The sequence below is a fragment of the Centroberyx gerrardi genome, chromosome 15, assembly GCF_048128805.1.
Source record: "Centroberyx gerrardi isolate f3 chromosome 15, fCenGer3.hap1.cur.20231027, whole genome shotgun sequence".
Lineage (NCBI taxonomy): Eukaryota > Metazoa > Chordata > Actinopteri > Beryciformes > Berycidae > Centroberyx > Centroberyx gerrardi.
The window spans coordinates 13,461,892-13,480,655 of NC_136011.1; the positions used below are offsets into that span (position 1 = coordinate 13,461,892).

Consider the following 18,764-nt stretch of genomic DNA (forward strand, 5'->3'; position numbering starts at 1 on the left):
TAAAATATAATAATGAAATGGAACGTGACATTTAAGTTTTAGTGAGACTCTCTTCTTCTAAAGACCAAAAATTAAGAGTATAACAATAAAGACGGTGAAAACTGGGTTAGAGAAAAATGAAAAGATGCCATCAGTCGGTGATGAAGTGATTTCAAAAGTCACTCTTTTTTTTTCATATGCTGGAGGACCTGAGAGAGAGAAGTGAGAGAGAGAAAGAGAGGGCAAGCAGAGATAGATAGATAGACAGACAGACAGACAGCAGGACTCTTGAGTTCTGCTGGACTGGGATGAAAAACCACTGCTCTAATGAATAGATTTGGGAGAAAACAGGCCATTTGCATAAATATATCAAAATGTGGCAATTGCCTGTTCAGAATGGTCCATCTTCATCACAAATGCAGATTCATCAAAGATGTTGCATGCAGTGCAGTCACACCATGCACACACACACACACACACACACACACACATACACACACACACACATTAAAAAATATGTTGAGGGGAAAATTTTGTGACTGCACTCTCACTGTACATGTAGTGTTTCTACAGATCTACTTGTAGATAGCGAGAAGGAAACCGGATGGCGGTAGTCTAATAAGCAAGCTTGTGACTGGAACTTTGCCGGCTCAAATGACAAATATGGAAAAATTTAGGGTGAATAAACATGAGGGATAAGGGACTTAAACCCTGCTGCTGCAGTGGAGCTGCTCAGTTTGCAGTAGGAGGCTGTCGTCGTGCTGGGAAGCTCACAGGTATTCTATAGTAAAACTCTGTGACATTTTCATATGAATAAATTCTGCTTTCCATTGCCAATTGCTATAACACAATAGTGATTCAACTTACATCCAGTTCACGAAAGCTTTTACATTTGCTGTCGGATAAGTCTTTTCTGGGACAATCCTCTAGTGCACAATGGGAAGTGATGCTGTGAAAACCAAGACAGAGACAGGAGTTCTAGTTTATGCATTTGTGTCTGGTTCTTTTTAAAGGCAGGGGGCTATAGAGGCACAGAGAGTTTGTAGTTGTTTTTTTTTAAAGACCCAGAATGTTGTGTTTACATGGTATGAGCCACCAGGACCTCAGAGAGTATGTAGTTTGAAACAGTCTTGATTGCAGTTTCATCAATGTAGGTATATTTTTTTTCATTCACTCACACCAGTTATTTTAGGTGGGAATGACAGATGTGGCCAGATGGATTGGCGTGGCTGGCCGTTCCTCCATACTTGCAAAATAAAAATGGTTCCTGTTTTGTGCTGTAAAGCAATATCACTTTTTGCTGTAAAGCATATCAGCAGATTTCCTGTGAAATGCGACCCAGTGGCACACTATAAAATAAAGTGTAGAGGCTGCCAATCTACTCGGAGATGGCCTCGCTTATTTACAGTAATTATACTGTCTCAAAATGAATGTGGTAATCATTTATTGATGTTAAAATGCACTTAGCACCTTTTAAATCTGTCACTCGCTTTCAGTGCTCTTGCTTTCAGTTGAGTGTTTTTGTTTGTTTTAGTTATGTTTTAGGAGAATGTGCTCAGTTGAAAGATTGAAGTGTTTGAATAATTAGAAAGCATTGCCATTCAAGACCATTCAATGAAACAGATTGTGTTGATCATTAATTTGCAAGTAGAGTCTCTGTTATGCCTTCATACAGCCTCTAAAGAGGATGAGCAGCAGGCTTTGCCTCAAAGCCTGTATTCTGGCAGGGGATCAACACAAAAATGTGTCACTTCAGAGATTAGCATGGCATTTTCATCAAATTGTCATGGGATTTCAAGGTGTCAGATGTTTATTTTCAGATATACTGGCAGTCTACGGCAACTATAAATCATCACAAAATGACAACAAATGACTCAATCCAATCTCAAACACGTCAGACCCACTGGTATTGTATTACAATGATTGAAAGTACAAGGGGTTGTGGAACCACTGAAATGATTGCTAACTGAAGGCGTTTTCTTGACATTGATCATTTACTGTAGAAAGAAATATTTTCTCATGGTTGCCCCTCTGACGCCAAAAGAAAAGAGAAGAGAAATTATCCTTTGAGATGACACATCAATTTCATTACAAAAGAATCTCTGACATACAACAAATCCTGTCGTACATTACAACATTTTACATGTAAAGCATTTATTTCTGGAATATATCAAAGTTCATTTTTAGCATCCCCCTTAGGTAGGTTTCCTGTAAAAAAGCACTTTGAGTGGAATTGATTATTCTTCATAGAAACATTATTGTCTGTTACCTAAGCCAACGTCTAATAGGTAACAAAAGACATGCTGTAAAATAAATCATGTAAAAGTGGACTTTATGTGTGGAATATCTGTTAGGTATCGTGATCAACATCGTGAACAACATGATATTGATATTTCAGAAACAACAGGTTGCTGTTTTAGGGAAACTACTGAAGGGGCTAATAGCAACCATCACTTTTTTGTCTCAAACCCATCACACAACATTTTCCTTCTAGAAACCTTTAGAGTTTAAGAATAATCATAAATATGAATGATTTTCAGTTTTCATGATATACATACACATATGTCAGAACATCAGAGAATAACAACACAAGTGCTTTTTTTAGGAGGGTGAAATTTTGTTTTATCTCTTCTTCTCAACATCCTACAAGATAAAAAAAAAAAAACATTTATGTAAAAATCACTTGTTTTGTATTGTTATTACATATTATAATGACTATATATTTTGTGTTGACCTGTGTTGATGTACTTACCATACATTATAGAAAACAACCATGGGCATTAGTAGAACAACTCCAGTAAGTAGCACGTATGCAATAGCATATATAAGCAGATAATCTGAAAAGACAAAATATCAACAGTAGTGAAGAAAAAGCCACATTTTACATTTATAAACGGAGTTGTTTGAGTATGAAAAACAGATGAAGTAATAATAATGTCAAAATCAAGTATAGTGCTGAAATTAAAATGGAAACTTACCAGTTCCCCTTTTGTGACCTTGCTCAGATTCATTCATTTCAGGAGGTTTAGGACCACCAATGCTTTTCCAAGGTATCACTAAAATAAGAATAAAACATGCTTAAAATGGGGAGTTCTCAGTTAATAGTTGAAAAATTCAACATGAAAACACCTGTCCTGTCCTGTAAAAAACCTACTCACCGAAGAGAGAACGATTATGAAATACATCATGAAGTACGTTGCACTTCAGCAGGTCTTCATTGTAGAGTCCTTTGCAAGTACAAGGATGCTGAAGCGCTGTGCCCACAGTGGCTAAGAAGGCCATTTTACATTCAAAATCTCCACCAAGGACGAGAGCTGGATCCATCTGGCTGATACAGTCATCACTTCTGTCGTCATCGTCGCCGCATTGTGTGTCTTCAGCGTCCCAGCATTTGGTTTGGAAGGTCTTTAATACGTTGCTGGTAAGTTGAAGAAAACATGCTCAGGTACAGAAGCTGTTTGCTTTATGGGTGTTTAGGAAGAATACATGTTTGAAATTTATATTAAAAAGTGATCATCTTTAAAGGACTATAACAGACTATGAAATCTATCATAATTACACTTAAATTTTATGATTAATGTAAAAATTTTAAAGCATATTCAGGGATGCGTCATACCATGAACTGTGGACAAAATGCCACACACACGATATTGACACATCTGCATCATGACACAAGTATGATTGACATTGGTATTTCAGCTTTATTAGATGGCACAGTGGGGAGCAGAGTGACAGGAACAAGTCGGAGATGACATGGGCCTGATTCAAGTCAACAATGTCAAAGTGCATGGTCTGCGCCTTGAGCCACTAATCCATGAGGACACCAATCAGGACAGATTTCTAATCATTATAAGAATTACCAATACTTTTTGTAATATATAAGCATACATTTTTTTTTTTAATCATTTCTTAAATTGCCACTCATTTAGGATCCCACAAGTCTTCTTCACTGTCCTACAAAGGCAAACAGCAGTAACTAATTGGTGTGAGTTTAGATTAAACATCAACAAAAAATATACCAATAAATGCTACTATCCACTGCACCAACAATACTTATAAGCACAGGGGAGAAACCTTTTCTCAGCACACTACACAGACAGTTAATGCGCTTTGAATTGCAGTAGCGATTCACAGTCTAACAACACATAACTTTTTCTTTTTTTTAATCCATTTCTGCTTTTATTCCGATTAGGTTTTGTAGTGTCAGACGTGGAGAAAAAGATCTTAGCTGCATACCTGCAGTGCCAGTCCCCTAGACAGCGGTTAAGCCCGTCCTGGCAGGTCCAGATCTCCTCTCCACATGTGCCACTCTGCATAGTGCTCTTCATGCGCAGACAGCCCTGATCCCAAGGCTCACACTCACACATCACCAGCATCTCTGCTACATTGTAAGGCATGCCAGCATAGAAGTGCTGAGTGACTTGCTGACAGTGAGTGTTGTTGCACTGGTCTGCAGTGCATGCCTGAAGAAGAGCCACCAGATGCCTGTTGCAAATCTTATCTTGGAGGCAGACTTTCATTTGTTTCAAGCAGGATCCAGCACCGTCATATACTATCATAAAAAGAAATTCACAGTGCTTTAGTCCTTTGCAAAGACATCACTTAATGTGCATTGACTGATTTTGATCAATAACATTTGTCCATTTGACCTTAGACCATGATGACATAATTACCATAGCCTATTAGACTGCTAGATTGCCAGTCCGTCACTGAAGTGCTCCTCTTCTGCTGAGCTACACACAATAGGAAGGATGATTAGCTCTTACCCAACAAATGTCTATTACAGCCAATCTATTGTTCACAACACCCATCCTGTAACGCAATAGTCTCAGCTCATACATCGGACCCCCTTTAGTAAACAAAACTGTAATTTTAGCTATTAATGCTTATCACAAAGAATACTGAGAATACTGCACCTGGCTTTTGGTGGCATTGTGTGGCGAGCGCTTGTATAGAGACACAGAGCTCCTCCTCCCAGGCACACATACACCTTTGCAGTGAAGGAAATTGGTCCAGTATGGTCTGGATGGTCATGTTACAGACCTTTGAGCCTTTTATTTGGCACCCTTCATCTAGAATAACACATGCACAACAGGGAGGCAGATAAACAGGATTTTCCATAAGCAAGTGGGGTCTTTTCTGTGCAACAGGTGTTTTCTATGAACCTGCTACTGCTGTAATTCCAGGTTTTGATATAAAATTTGTTCTTACAAACGTGACCAAATGTCACAGCAAGGGCTGAATTATATGGATTTATGCAGAATTTCCTTTTAGACATTTCAAATTCACTTATATAATACAATGTTCTTTACAATTCTGTTTCTTTCTAATGTTGTCACAGCAATTTAAAATTCGAGGAGAGGGGAAGGCCTATTTATTATTATTTATTTATTTGGTTGTTACAGACTTAGCTCCAGGCTATTGCCTCAGTATTACGTTTCAACCATACTCCAAGAGGTGCAATTCAATTGAATAGCTCATGTCCTAAGCCCTCTGCAGCAATTTCATCATCAATTTAATAATGCCACTAGCATAGGGATAACATTGTGATCCAGTCCCTGGCAGCATGAATTATAAATTAGAAATGTGTCATTTTTACCGTTAACCTCACAGATGCCACTGACAAATGCTTGTTCACTCTTGCATAAATCTGACATGCAGTTGTCCAAAACAGCCAAACAGTCTGAAGATTTAGATGAAATCCTGATGCTGGATATCTGAGAAATAACAACTCCTGAAAGATAAGTATATCACCATTATTAATAATTTTACAAGACACTTTTTCTTGACAATGTATGGTTATTTTTAATGATGTATTTGCCTTCCCAAGTGGTTAGACTGTAAAAGATAGGTGAAATGCAATTGTTGAGACAGGTTTAAATACACATGTATTAGTACATGGATCATGATAGGCATAAGCCATAATTCTCTTTAAATGTCATGACAACACACAATGCTGGGTTACGGCGAGATCAATAAGTTGCAGCTTTTACTGTCAAAAAATGTATTATTTCCTTTTCCCTTTCACAAAGTTCACAAAATACAGTTGAATCAGACTCACCAAGAATGACTGCAGCTCCCAAACGTATTGGCTGCATGGTAGCTGCTGTGAGGCTCCTCCTGTCAAGTGGACAGCTCCAGGTCTGCTGCGACTGACCTCTCCCTCTGCTCGATGTCAGTATTTAGTCTGGGCTACACCCCCACGACCAGCAACACATTTACTGAAGGCTGCAGCTGCACCCCACAAAAATGAAGTAAAATGATGCACTAACCACTCAGACCTAAAGGAAATCTCTATAATATTCCAATAATGACATAGAGTGTGTCTGAAGTAGTCAATAGTGAGTTTATAGTGACCTTATTGTATCTAATGTTTTCATTTTAATCTCCCATGGTATCCCAATAGCCTATTCCTGTATAGGGACTTAAAAGTTTTGCTGTGAAATCGGTGTCCTTCTGTAGGCTACATGTATTATAGATTTACTACTGTACATTTTCACAAGGGAAAATGAGTATGGCCATGCTGACCTTGGAATGGCAGGTCCTATCATGTGTTGTTTTTTGATATTTGAATCGAAAAATGTGGCTGGAGGGCTTATCCTAGGTGAAAAGACCTGTAGGCTACTAGTCACAGAGAATACTGATTGACAAACACTGAGCCACTGCATTTTCCAAGTGTAATTGATAAAAGCTGGCTGCATGGCCAAGCTGTTGATTTATTTGTCCATGCATTTGGGATTCATTTTTCCATGCATTTGGCTTTGTGACTAAAAAGTGAAGTAAGTCCCGTTGTAAACTGGACAATGAATGCAAAAGTGCGTTTCTTGCGCAAATTTGTGTAGTCCACTGAATAGTCCCTACCAATATTTTTTTTAGCGATCTCAAACGACTTTTGTTTTACTGTAAATGTGATTTTGTCAGCTCAACAAAGGGTTAACTAAATAATTCTGGCTCCGCCGCTCACAAAACTCGCTCATTTGATTGGCTTAGGCTGGAGAGACGGAGGCTCCCATTGGCTCCTATCTCGCCTCCTGCTTGACTGACCGGGGCAACTTCGAATTTGTCACACAAAATTGAGTGAATAAATGACGTGAACATCACATAATGAAAACAACTCGACTCTACTGGATAGAATTGATCAGTTGGTTTGATTTGAACTTCAGAGCTAATATTATCCATGTAAAGTAAAGTGAGCATTGTTCGTTTTAACTGTAATTCGCGTCTAGCTAGCTTGTTTACGTGTGTTAGCGTGTAGCCACTCGCTGTCCGTGTTTTGTCAACCAACAATAATACTATACAGTAGGTGACTACAACAAAATACTTAGCAAAAAAATAATTGACATAATAACCTTTTACCACACATAGTAAAAGTACATAATGACTCATAGCAAATGTAAACAATAGATCGGCTTACTTTGTTTCTAAACAGCATGCATCATTTTATCAGAAGACTCCTGGTACCAGCAGCAGGAACAGAGACTGTAAGGTGAAACCGGCAGGTGGAGCCACCGGGTCTCAGGTGAGGTCTTAGTGGTTATAACAGTGGAAATCCATGATTTGGTTTTAAGATGACGTGTGTAGGGCTTATTGCTATGTCTCCATCATGCCTTAAGCCTAATGTATAATTTTATTAGGCACAGGAAACACAGACGGTAAGGTTAAGTGATTATAAGAGTGCAATTTTAAAGCAACAATTCACCAAAAAACAAAACTGATATATTTTAACATAACCTCACAGATACCACATTGCTTAGTCTGCTGTGAACTGTGAAAAGTAGCTTTTAAGTACATCAGTGCCACTGTACCCGCAGAGCTGAAGAATCAGCCAGTCTGTAGTAAATATGCTATAAAATGTGTGTTGCAGGCGATCATATTTTGAAATGTTAATTGTCCAATATGGTGAAATTGTGGGAGGGACTATTGATCAGTGCTGGTCTGTCCGTTCTGTCATGCACAATCTATGACGCCATTTATTGTATTTTCATGAAACTTTGAAACTTCGCTGAATGATGTGTGTCATTGTTCCAGCATTTTCAAAATTACATTGATTGGCCAAAAGGGAGCGCTACAACTTTGTTTAATTGTCTGTACGTCATGCACAATATCTAGGACGCTGCTGATTGGATTTTCACAAAATGAAAGGAAATTATGCATTTCATTGCTCCATTCTGGAATTAGGCTATATAAATTGCACTGATTGACCTGAGGGCAGCGCGACAATATTTCTTTACTTGTCTGTACATCACGCACAATATCTTGGATACTGCTGATTGGATTTTGATTAATCGTTAAAGAATGATGCATCTCATTGCTGTGTTCTTTTCAAAATTGCACTGATTGGCCTGAGGGGGGCACCACAATGTTAATTGGACACCACTGAATGGCACCACCTCGTCTCCTTTCCCCGCCACATACATCAGTAGCATATTTTCTACTTATTGCCCCACAAGTCAGCATCATGCGTGGGTGACAACATGTTTACTGTTTACTACCTACAGTTTTACAGAATCTTGCTCTGTGTGTGTGTGTGTGTGTGTGTGTGTGCATGCGCTGTGCTTATGTAAGCGTGCTCATGGTAGTATGACTAACAAGGTTAAAAAATTGTCCCTATCAATGTTAAACCCAAACCTATGCCCTATTGCACCATCTGCACATCAACACCAGTTTGCTTGCGGATAAGTTAAGCAAATGGCATCATAATGTTGTTGCTGCTACAACAAAGATTGGCAACATGTCATAATTTACCTTGGTAATTCAGCTGTGTGATGGGGAGCACCAAGAGCGCATGGAGAAACCAGCTGTTTTAGTCATACTGTGACTGAGCCTAGGAACGCTCTGGCATCTTCTCCCATCTGCTTACTTCCCATCTCAAATTAAAGTTAATTATCAGTATCTTTTGCTAAATCGTTTAAAGCCCATAGGCTCTGACCACTTTTTAGTTGTTCTAATTTTTACCTTCATTTATCCAGTGGACTGAGCATGGCTGTTAGCCACTGAGCAGCTCCACTACAGCAACTGAATGTAAATGCCTTGCTCAAGGGCACCTAGACAGTCATGGTTTAGGGAGGACAGAGCATTATTCATTCATTTTCCCCAATTACATTTTCCAAGCCAGTCTGGAGATTTAAACCGGCAACGTTTCGGTCACAAGCTGACACTTCTAGTCTACCCCTGTCATGAAAAACTACACCCTAAAACACGATGTGATGTCACACTGACACATTTCCAGCACAGCTACAATGGAGTTTGACAGCAAAGTGTCAAAACAAAGAGGGCTTCTTTCCAGACTCACCATTTTGCAGAGATGTTCAACAGTCATACAGGGAGAAATCCATCGTAGAAGAGGCAGAGAGACCAATTTGTCTATCCACAGTAGTCTCAATATAGACCATAATGCAATGCAGCAAACCCAACAAGACATGTTGTGTTTTGAGTGCATGCAACTGGCATGGCCACAATCATAGACATGCGCCAAATAACATGGGAGTTACTCAATCTATACGTTATTGGATTTTAGATTTTTGTTCACTGGAAAGGTGGCAGGTTGTGAAAGTTCAACATTAGCTCACAGCACGCCATGTTCTTAACACTGCTGCTCCCCAAGGCTGCTGTTTGACACCACTCTTATACTCCTTGGATATGAATGATTGTATATCTCAGGATGAATCAGTGAAAATGTATTAAGTTTGCGGATAATGCTGCCTTGGTGGGGTTAGTAAAGGACATGATGAACTGGCTCCTAGGCTGGTGGGTCGGTGTAGCCAAAACAATCTCCAGCTAAACATAAACAAGACCAAGAAGACTGTTATTAACTTTAGGAGGGTGGAGGTGAAATTCCAACCACTTAATATTGAAGATGAGACTATAAAAAGAGTAGAGAATACTTTTTTTTTTAAATTCTATGATCTCTTCCAACCTTAAACGGGAAAATAATGTCCACCTCATAGTGAAAAAAGCCCACCTTGCAGCAGCTGAGGATATTTGGTGTGTCCCTGGATGCTATGTTCCAGTTTTACAAATCTGAGATAGTAAGTGTGCTGACCTTTTTGCTAATGGCTTGGAAGGCAATCTGACCTCTATGTATTTTTAGTAGGCTTGACTACTGTAACAGTGTCTTTACAGGTCTCTCTAAAAAAGCTATTAGACAACTGCAGCTCATCCAGAATGCTGCTGCCAGGGTTCTCTAACCAGGACTAAGAAAATGGACCACATCACTCCAGTGCTGAGATCACTGCATTGGCTTCCTGTGTGCCAAAGAATTGAGTTTAAGATTCTGTTGCGTGTTTATAAAGCACTTAATGGTTTAGGACCAAAATACATTTCTGATCTCCTTCAATGTTATGAACAAACTTCCAAAAAATCTGAGGTCTGCCTCCACTTTACAATCTTTTAAATCAGGGCTTAAAACGTTTCTTTTCGCCAGGGCTTTTTAAGAAATCTAGGGCAACACTCATCTGCACTGTAATATTTATTTATTTATATCTTTTTTATTTTTTTTATTTTCTTTTAAATGTGTTTCACTTTTCTAATCCTCTTGCACTGTCTTTTTATCTATGTCTTTATTTTTATTTTATTTATGTTTATTTTATTTTTTTTATTACTCTGTAAAGCACTTTGAATTGCCTCAGTGTATGAAATGTGCTATACAAATAAAGCTGCCTTGCCTTGCCTATGTAAGCAACTGGAGCGAGTGATCAAAATTGCAACCAAAATAGTTTGATGTTCAGTACCATCTCTCTCCCATCAATTTATGAAACTCGTCTTAAACGGATCATAAATTACCACTCTCATACAGCTTTTCCTTTCTTTGAGCTTGTTATGGCCCTTGGTCATATGTGTGGTTTCCCTGTACTGTTGTGTTCCTCTGCTCTGTTGTGTTTCTCTCTCTCTCTCTCTCCCTCATCTGTGGGTATGTCTGATGAGCAACAGGTGGTGTGCTGTGATTGGTTGCACTGTGTGAGTGTGTAGGTGTGTCCTGGCTGGTGATTGGTTCCTGCTGAGTACACCAGAGGATAAAGCTGCTGCCACCTGTCCAGAGACATCTCCCTTCTTTGCCAGCGTCCAAACTGCCAGCACTTTAGTTCTGTGTCTGTGTTCTGTTTGATGGTTTATTGGTCTGCAACAGCCCTGGGAGTTGTAGGGGTGGGTGGCCTTTTGTTTGAAATCCTTTTTCTCCTGTTTTTCCTTGGTTAGGAGTTTAGGTAAGTCTCCTGTAATTTTGGTTATTTTTAAACAGGTAAGATTAGGATACTTGTGTTAGCTTTCTTTTTGTTTATTACTTTGGCCATGTACCCACCCTGAATCCTGTTCCCTTGATAACAATAAACAGTTTGGGGCTTAAACCTTTTCTTTGCTGGTTGTGTTTGGGAGCAGGGAAGGAGGGGAACTATCCTTTTGTGTTGCGCCAGGTTTTCCCCTAGGCCGGGGCGTAACAGAGCTCCTTCAGGGACAGCGATTGAAGAACAGTACATATCCTGAAACGCCCAAAATAACTCCTGGAACGCGCTGAACATCACAAATTGATCAAAGATTCCACCACATCCGTCCCCACCACAGACTGGGAAAAAGATTTATCGATTAATATTGATGCAACCCTCTGGAAACAAATTTGCAATAACATCTTCTCGATGACCAGCAACCCCAGATTACAGCTCATTCAGTATAAGACCATACACAGAACACACATAACACAGGATGCACTTAATGGGTTTCACAGACACCAACACATGTCCACAATGCACTCTCAACACCACAGATAACTACTTTCACTCAGTATGGCTTTGCACACCAACTCAAAGGAGGGAGGGAGGAACTGGGGAACGTAGTCTCTGTTTTCGTTTTTTTTTTTTTGTTTGTTTCTTTTGTTTTTTATATATGCACTTTATCTTGGTTCTGGAGTGGTGAAAGAAAAAAAAAATATATAGACACAGTGGTCTAAGTTTATGGAGCCATCCAATCTACCAGGCTACAAAAACAGACTGCCTCTCTCAGAGAAATAAACACAGCGCTGCTACACATTTAACAGGATGCTTATAAATCTGTTTGTGCAGATGCAGCTATGCATGGTTAATTCTGTTTGAGCCGCCGTCCTTAATTACATTTAATTAAAGTGGCAGCAGTCAGGAGCTTGGGGAAAAGCAGAGTAGTCTATTTAAAGAATCAGTCACAATCCTGATTGAGGACCTGCTCCTCTACCCACTCACCACGCTCCCCATCACAACACCTGACTGCTCCTGAAGAGCCACGACAGCTTTCTGGGTCATGCCAACAAAGAGTGGCTCAGAAGTCTTTCAACGCTACCTGTAGTGGTGTTCCAGTCATCTGAGGCAACGGGCCAGTCTCCAATATTGTCAATGAGCTTCAGGAGGGGCTGGGAGTCACGCTCCTCGATGAGGCCTGCAGATACATGTAGGAGACAGACAGGCATGCAGTGCACTGTTTCCACACTGTCTTTGACCTCCAAACACAGACAAGGAACTGCTGACCACACTGTGCCATCAGAAGTTTTCAAATTCAGCCTCAGATGTCCTGCAGTCCATATCAGACCACTGGACACCAGAGGACCCGGCACCAAGTCCAGTCTTCTGGATCGGGGCCAAAAACAGAGGGAGGTGGGAAGTAGAGTCACGTTTCAGTCTGATGAATGGGAGGAGATGTCTGCCTCAGACAGGCATCATCTGCAGCCCTTACTTGGATATGACTGGATAGCAGGAGTGCTGGATGTGGAGAGCTCCTTGGTGGAGCGCTCTGAGGACTTCTTCAATGACCTGCGCACATTTCGATCAGTCAATAAAGACGAATGTGTCCACAGCCAGCAAGCAGGATTTCCTGAGGAGAACCATTCAGTCCCAGCACTGCTAGCAGACAAGGACAGCGGAGTGTTGTCCTGTGTGCAAAATGCCCAAATCCACTCACCCTCACACTACTGCTGAACCAGCTTTTATCAGGGTCAGCATTCCTCGTTCCACTCTCTTGCCATCTTACAAGTACAAAGCCCATCGGCGATGCAGTTTCAACCCCTCTGATAGTTTGGGGTTACCATCGCGTCTCTCAGGCTGGTCGAACACCGGTCAGAGCAGCCAGCCTCAGCCCAGCAGCCTCGACATACGCAGCAGTGTGAATAATGTGAAGACCTGCGCTGAGCTGCCGTGGGCACAGTCGCACAACAAGGAGCAGGTGGAGCTCTCTGTGTCCAGAGTGTCCGGCCACCAGCGCCCCGACCAGATCTTTAATGTGTCTCGCTTAGCTCGCCACCGTTTCCAGCACTTTTCTCCCAAAGGCAAACTAGGTATCACATCTTACCCTGTGCACTGACAAGACACTGGAAATATATTTTTGATTGATCATTGTAATTTCGAAGAGAACCATTTGATAATGCCACCAAAATGATCTCCTGTTTTTATATTCATGTTTTAAGCATCAGTCAGTATTGCTTGATTTTTGTGAATATATTATTTCAATAATGTTGTGGTTTTTACGGAGCCCCTCTGGGGTCACATGGTAGAAAAAAAAACTTGATGTGTAAATCCGTGCGAACGGATTTGTAAACCGTTTCCGTTCGGACAGTTTACAAATCCGTTCGCACGGATTTACACATCAGGTTTTTTTTTCTACCATGTGACCCCAGAGGGGCTCCGTAGGTTTTGATTCTCTAATAAATTTGTACTGTTTAAAAAAAAAAAAAAGAACATCACAAATTGATGATATGAAACAGTTGAAGAGTCTCCGAGGGCATGTACTTCCTTCATGGTCATAATCTGTAGCGCATAGGACTGTCACTCTCTGTTGTGTAAGGTCAGCAGCCAGCCTGGCTGTTACAATTTTAAAATTACTTTGAAATAAATGCTATTCATTAGTGGGTAATATTCAGTTGCTCCTTTGTCTCAGTCCCATTTATTTATATATTACACAGCATAGGCCATTTATGTCAGGCTTTTGTAATTAGCTGTGCAATTAGCCTGTTATTTGACTGCATTTGACTGTAAAAAAGACTAAAAGACTCATGTCAGTAAAAGTCAGCATTTCCTATGATTACTTATAATTAGGACAAATTAATACAATACCATGTCTATCTTTATTATACATACATACACATAGTGCCATAAATTAACAGCCATTAATACATCAAAGTCAGTTGCTCTTAACCTATAGCAATATAAATACATTCACTAGGTAAATATATGTAAACATAAATACAATCATAAAAAAAATGAGAACAAACCATAAAATCACCTTGCAGAGAAGAACAAAGAAACACAAGTGAAATGTTTGTTGGCTTTTTTGTTGTTGTTTTTTTTACACAAAATGAGATGTCAAAAAAAGATAAAAAGCATTGTCATTCAGTGTTTTCCCTCATTGGTGAATTTGTGCCTGAGTCTTAATTATATAAAGAATCAAACCCTTTACATACTGTAACTAGAGCTTCTTGTGGATTTCCAGTGTGAAAATACCTGTAGTGCAATGGTTAAAGAAAGTGCATCACAACACCACATCTATTAGTCACATCTCCACCATCACAATTGGTGTTTCAAAACACCTGTTTTGGTGACATGAAACTCAATATGAAGTCTGGACTGTCATTTCTGAAAAAATAGATATATAATTCTATAGTATACTGCATTTAGACAGCACCTTGAAACAGCAGTGAACATTCAAAGAGTCCCACTCCATTACCTGTCGCAGCAGCTTTCTGTGCATTGCGTTTATTAAACTAATCAAAGTGCTGACAAGGATTAATAATAATGAAAATATTTATATTTATATAGTATATAGTATTAAAAGTAGAGTTTACAAAGTGCTTAACAGGAAGGCATAAAAGCAGAATAGTAAAATACACAATGACGAGATAAATATAGCAAATTTTTTCAAGAGAAAATATGTGATTTAAAAGATTATACTAAATTAGCTAGCCTATGTTCCTCAGGCAGGGCGCTCCACAGTCTTGTGGCCCTGTGTCATCTTTAGTCTTTAATCTAGACTGAGGGCTCCGGCTCATAGGGAACTAAGAGGTCTAAGATCTAAGAGGCAATGTAGTCAGGGGCCAGACCTAGCCATGCTTTAAATGTGATCAGTAAAATCTCAAAATCAAAAATTCCATATAAAGTCACAGTCAAAAATCTCTCCAAGGTTTCTGGCCACTTGCATTGTGCTGGAGAATAAATTACGAATATTATGTATTATAGATTTCTGGAGCTAGCAAGGCCAAATAAGCGTGTTTCTGATTTGCTGTCATTGAGGTGTAAAACGTTCCGAGACATCCGATACTTGGGATATGTAAGGCATTTCTGAGGACCGTGTATGGAGTTTGGGTCAGTAGGTTTGAACAGGAGGTACAGCTGGGTATTGTCTGCATAGCAATGGAAAGAGACATTATGTTTACGAATGATGTTGCCAACTGGGAGAATGTAGAGGGACAAAAGGATGTGGCCTAGAACTAAACCCTGAGGGACGCCATAGGTGTCTGTCGGGTGTCTCTCAAGGTAATGAAGAATTGGGTATTATAACAGAGTAGGTTCAATATGAGAGGTAGGATCTGAACCAAGCATTCTGCTTCGTGTCAAACGCCGCACTAAGGTCTAAAAGGACTAAGATTGTACATGTCCCTACATCTTCTTTTGAAAGGATGTCATTTGTTGCTTGTCTGTCTCTGTGCAATGTAGATTGGAATTTTACATAAATATTATTGTTTAATTGAGTAAAACCTTTGTTTTCTAAAGCCTTTGATAAAAGCAACAGTTTAAAGATAGGCCTATAGCTGTTAAGGGCATGGGTTCTTCAGGAGTGGTGGAACTACTGCGTGGTTAAAACTAGAGGGGAACATACCAGTGGCCAGAGAGCTATTTATAATACATGAAGTGCTGAGACCTTCTGTGTCAAAGACATGTTTGAGGAACTTTGTGGGAACAACGTCATGTGGACAGGCTACTCATGCCCTGCCTGAGATGCCCTTTAAAAACAATATAGGGAAATTGGTTTGAAACAGCTTAAAACAGAATTTTTGATAAATCGCATAAATCATGGCCAGGTGGGGAGATCTGGAGTCTTGTGTTTTCTATCTTTTTTCAATATTGTAGATATAGAATCAATCACCTTAAATAGTTAAAAATAGTTAAATAGTTACTCAAGTTATGACAATTTTTAGAAATCAAGTTAGACAAGCATGTTGCTCTTGCATCTTTAACCACTTTCTGATATCCGAGCATTTGTTGTTGCATAATATCATATTGTTGTTGCTTGTTAATGGCTTACAGTTTTTCTGCACTCTATTTTTTGGGCCCGTGTGCATCATTAAGCCATGAAGACTGATTAAATGTATGAACTGACCTGGGTTTTAAGGGTGCAGTAGTGTCCAAGGCTGATCAACATAGGTTGTTAAAGTGTCTTACCAGATCATGTACTGTATGTGTGTATTGGTCTGCTTTCACTCTGTTGGGAAAAGGCCAATGAAAATTAGCTAACTGATCATTAAGATACATGAGTGGATGGCCTGTTTATACTGTAAAATATCAACCTAAAAATACAATTCAAAACAATACACTTGTGATCAGAAAAAAGATATCCTCAATGTGCAGAGCACTTACATTTAGGTCAAGGTTAAAAAAAAAAAAGTCAAGCATGTGACCACACTTATTGACCACAGAATTAAATTCAAAAATTCAGTAATAGCAATAGCTGATGATACTTCATGAATAGTAAAACCAGCATCAGTTCCAACTCTGTCAAGATTTACCACTACACAAGTTAAAAATTCTAGATAATTCGAGATATTCTTCTACAGACTGCCTTGTCCCTTATCTCTGGCAGCTATTAAGTATAGCCAAACTGATCATAGTGTGCAGTCTTTTGACATAAAACCATTTGACTTATTGGCAATTCAAATGATTTAGTTGACATTGCAAAGTGTCTGCAACTTGGGCAGAAACTTTGCCTACATGTCATTGCACAAAAGTCAAGATTTACATAGGCCCATGCATGAGCAGCACAGGCGCATTGTGGCAGGTGTGCACTGGTTGTCATATTGAAGGTGCCTATTAACAGCGTTATGCAGAGAGCAGCAGTTATAGTGCAATAAAACATGTTTGACCCTGATACAGTATCTACAGTATGCTTTAAATGATTCACTTCCAACACTAAAACAGTCTTAGGCAATCTAAAAAGCCAGGATGTGTCTGTGGATGTCACAATATGGTTAGGTTTATTAGCCTTTCAACATAACAGACTTGAAAGTGAAGTTTTAACAAGTGAAAACTAGCTTAGCATTAGGTACATGCTTGCCAGCTATGAGCATCTTGCCAAATAATGTAACAGTTGTTGTTTTTCTATGACAGTCATGCATCCAGACACCAAACACCTCAAGTCTTTATTTAGAGGCTTGGATAACATCAGGAATACTGAGTGAACAGTTAAATCGTCTGGGAATTGCATGATGATAAAGTTATTTATTATAATCATGATAAAGAAAGTATTTTATAATAACTGATTGTGCATATTAGGAGAGAACATTTGATGAGGTTGTAACGATGTATGTTATGTATTATTTTGATTTATCAAACATTGTTATTCATTGTATGCACTGATTGTAATTGTGGTGATAGTCCATTAATGACGATTTCATAATTCGTGCAAGCAAAGTAGCATGTACCATTTGACATTTTTAGTCGATTTTACTCAATTTCATTGATTTATTTAGTTTAATTAGCCAAATATTTCATTGAATAAAGGTATATTTAGTTGAACTGGTCAATTTTTGCCTTTATTACACAGTACAAAGTGGACAAAGACAGTAAATACTGGGAGAGACAGGGGGATGACATGCGACAAAGCATGGATTTAAATGCAGGACGCCACGTTTACATGTTAGGCACCTTAAAGAGCCACCAGGACGCCCAAACACGTTTTACTTTAGGTAAAAAATTCAGGATGACACTTGCGATGTAAGGTGTTATTGTTAGTAAGAAACAATTGACAAGGATATTGAGAGCTAATGAGCAAGACTGCTGTCAATATGCAGACTTGAGGGTTTTATATAGCCTTTATAGAGTTATCGCTCAACACATAGAGCTGTCCAACATCACGTCTCAGAAAAGGGGTTTGTGCGGTTGCTCTGGCTCCATATATTAATTTTGTACGCTGCATATACAGTATAAGATGGTACTTGGTTACCATGAAATAATTTTTTCCCCACAGGACGGCCACTCCTAGGCTCTGCTGACTTATAAAGAAATCTTGAGGCCTTCAGTTCATCAAGGACTTATGCAGATAGTTTAGTAGAGAGAGAGAATAAAGATGGGAGAGAGTCGGGGGGATGACATGTGACGAAAGTCCCAGGCTGGACTCCAGCCCGGGACGTCACGGCTGTGCACCTGCGACAGCTGAGCCTCCAGACGCCCCATGTCTAAATCCTGATGAATATTCTGCATTTTGATTGATGTTCATCATGTTTGACCATGCAGCGTTTACATGCTTGCTTGCTTTGCAAGTAGTCATACATTAATGAGCAATTATAAGCTTGAGTGAATATCTATGGACGGGTGCTTTCTAAAGAGACTAATTGGAACGCTACCAGATGTAGCTCACATACCCCCATAGCGCCTTTGGGTAGATTATCTTGCTTATAACTTTGTGGACTTCTGCTGTCTCAAAAAAATAAATGGGGTTCAGATGCACTTTCTTTAAACATTGCATTAATTAATGCTCATATGACATAACTAATACTGGCAACTGCACCAAAAACAAAGTTACACAGTCAGAACATTAAATTTACAAAAATACAGAGAAATGTATCT

At 39.3% G+C, this 18,764-nt stretch overlaps 1 protein-coding gene and 1 pseudogene across 1 annotated transcript; one reads left to right on the forward strand and one right to left on the reverse strand.

Moving 5' to 3' along the window:
- Positions 1-2,329: 2,329 nt before the first annotated feature.
- Positions 2,330-6,095, reverse strand: gfral (GDNF family receptor alpha like). The gene is made up of 9 exons (XM_071913735.1): positions 6,041-6,095; positions 5,579-5,713; positions 4,896-5,051; positions 4,653-4,712; positions 4,216-4,531; positions 3,138-3,397; positions 2,958-3,035; positions 2,732-2,816; positions 2,330-2,622 (listed from the first exon to the last, which is right to left on the reverse strand). Exons 1-9 carry the CDS (start codon positions 6,075-6,077, stop codon positions 2,553-2,555), a joined length of 1,197 nt encoding a protein of 398 aa, XP_071769836.1. The 5' UTR covers positions 6,078-6,095; the 3' UTR covers positions 2,330-2,552.
- A 6,309-nt stretch (positions 6,096-12,404) lies between these two features.
- On the forward strand, positions 12,405-13,433 carry LOC139922313 (migration and invasion-inhibitory protein-like; annotated as a pseudogene).
- The last annotated feature ends 5,331 nt before the right edge of the window (positions 13,434-18,764 follow it).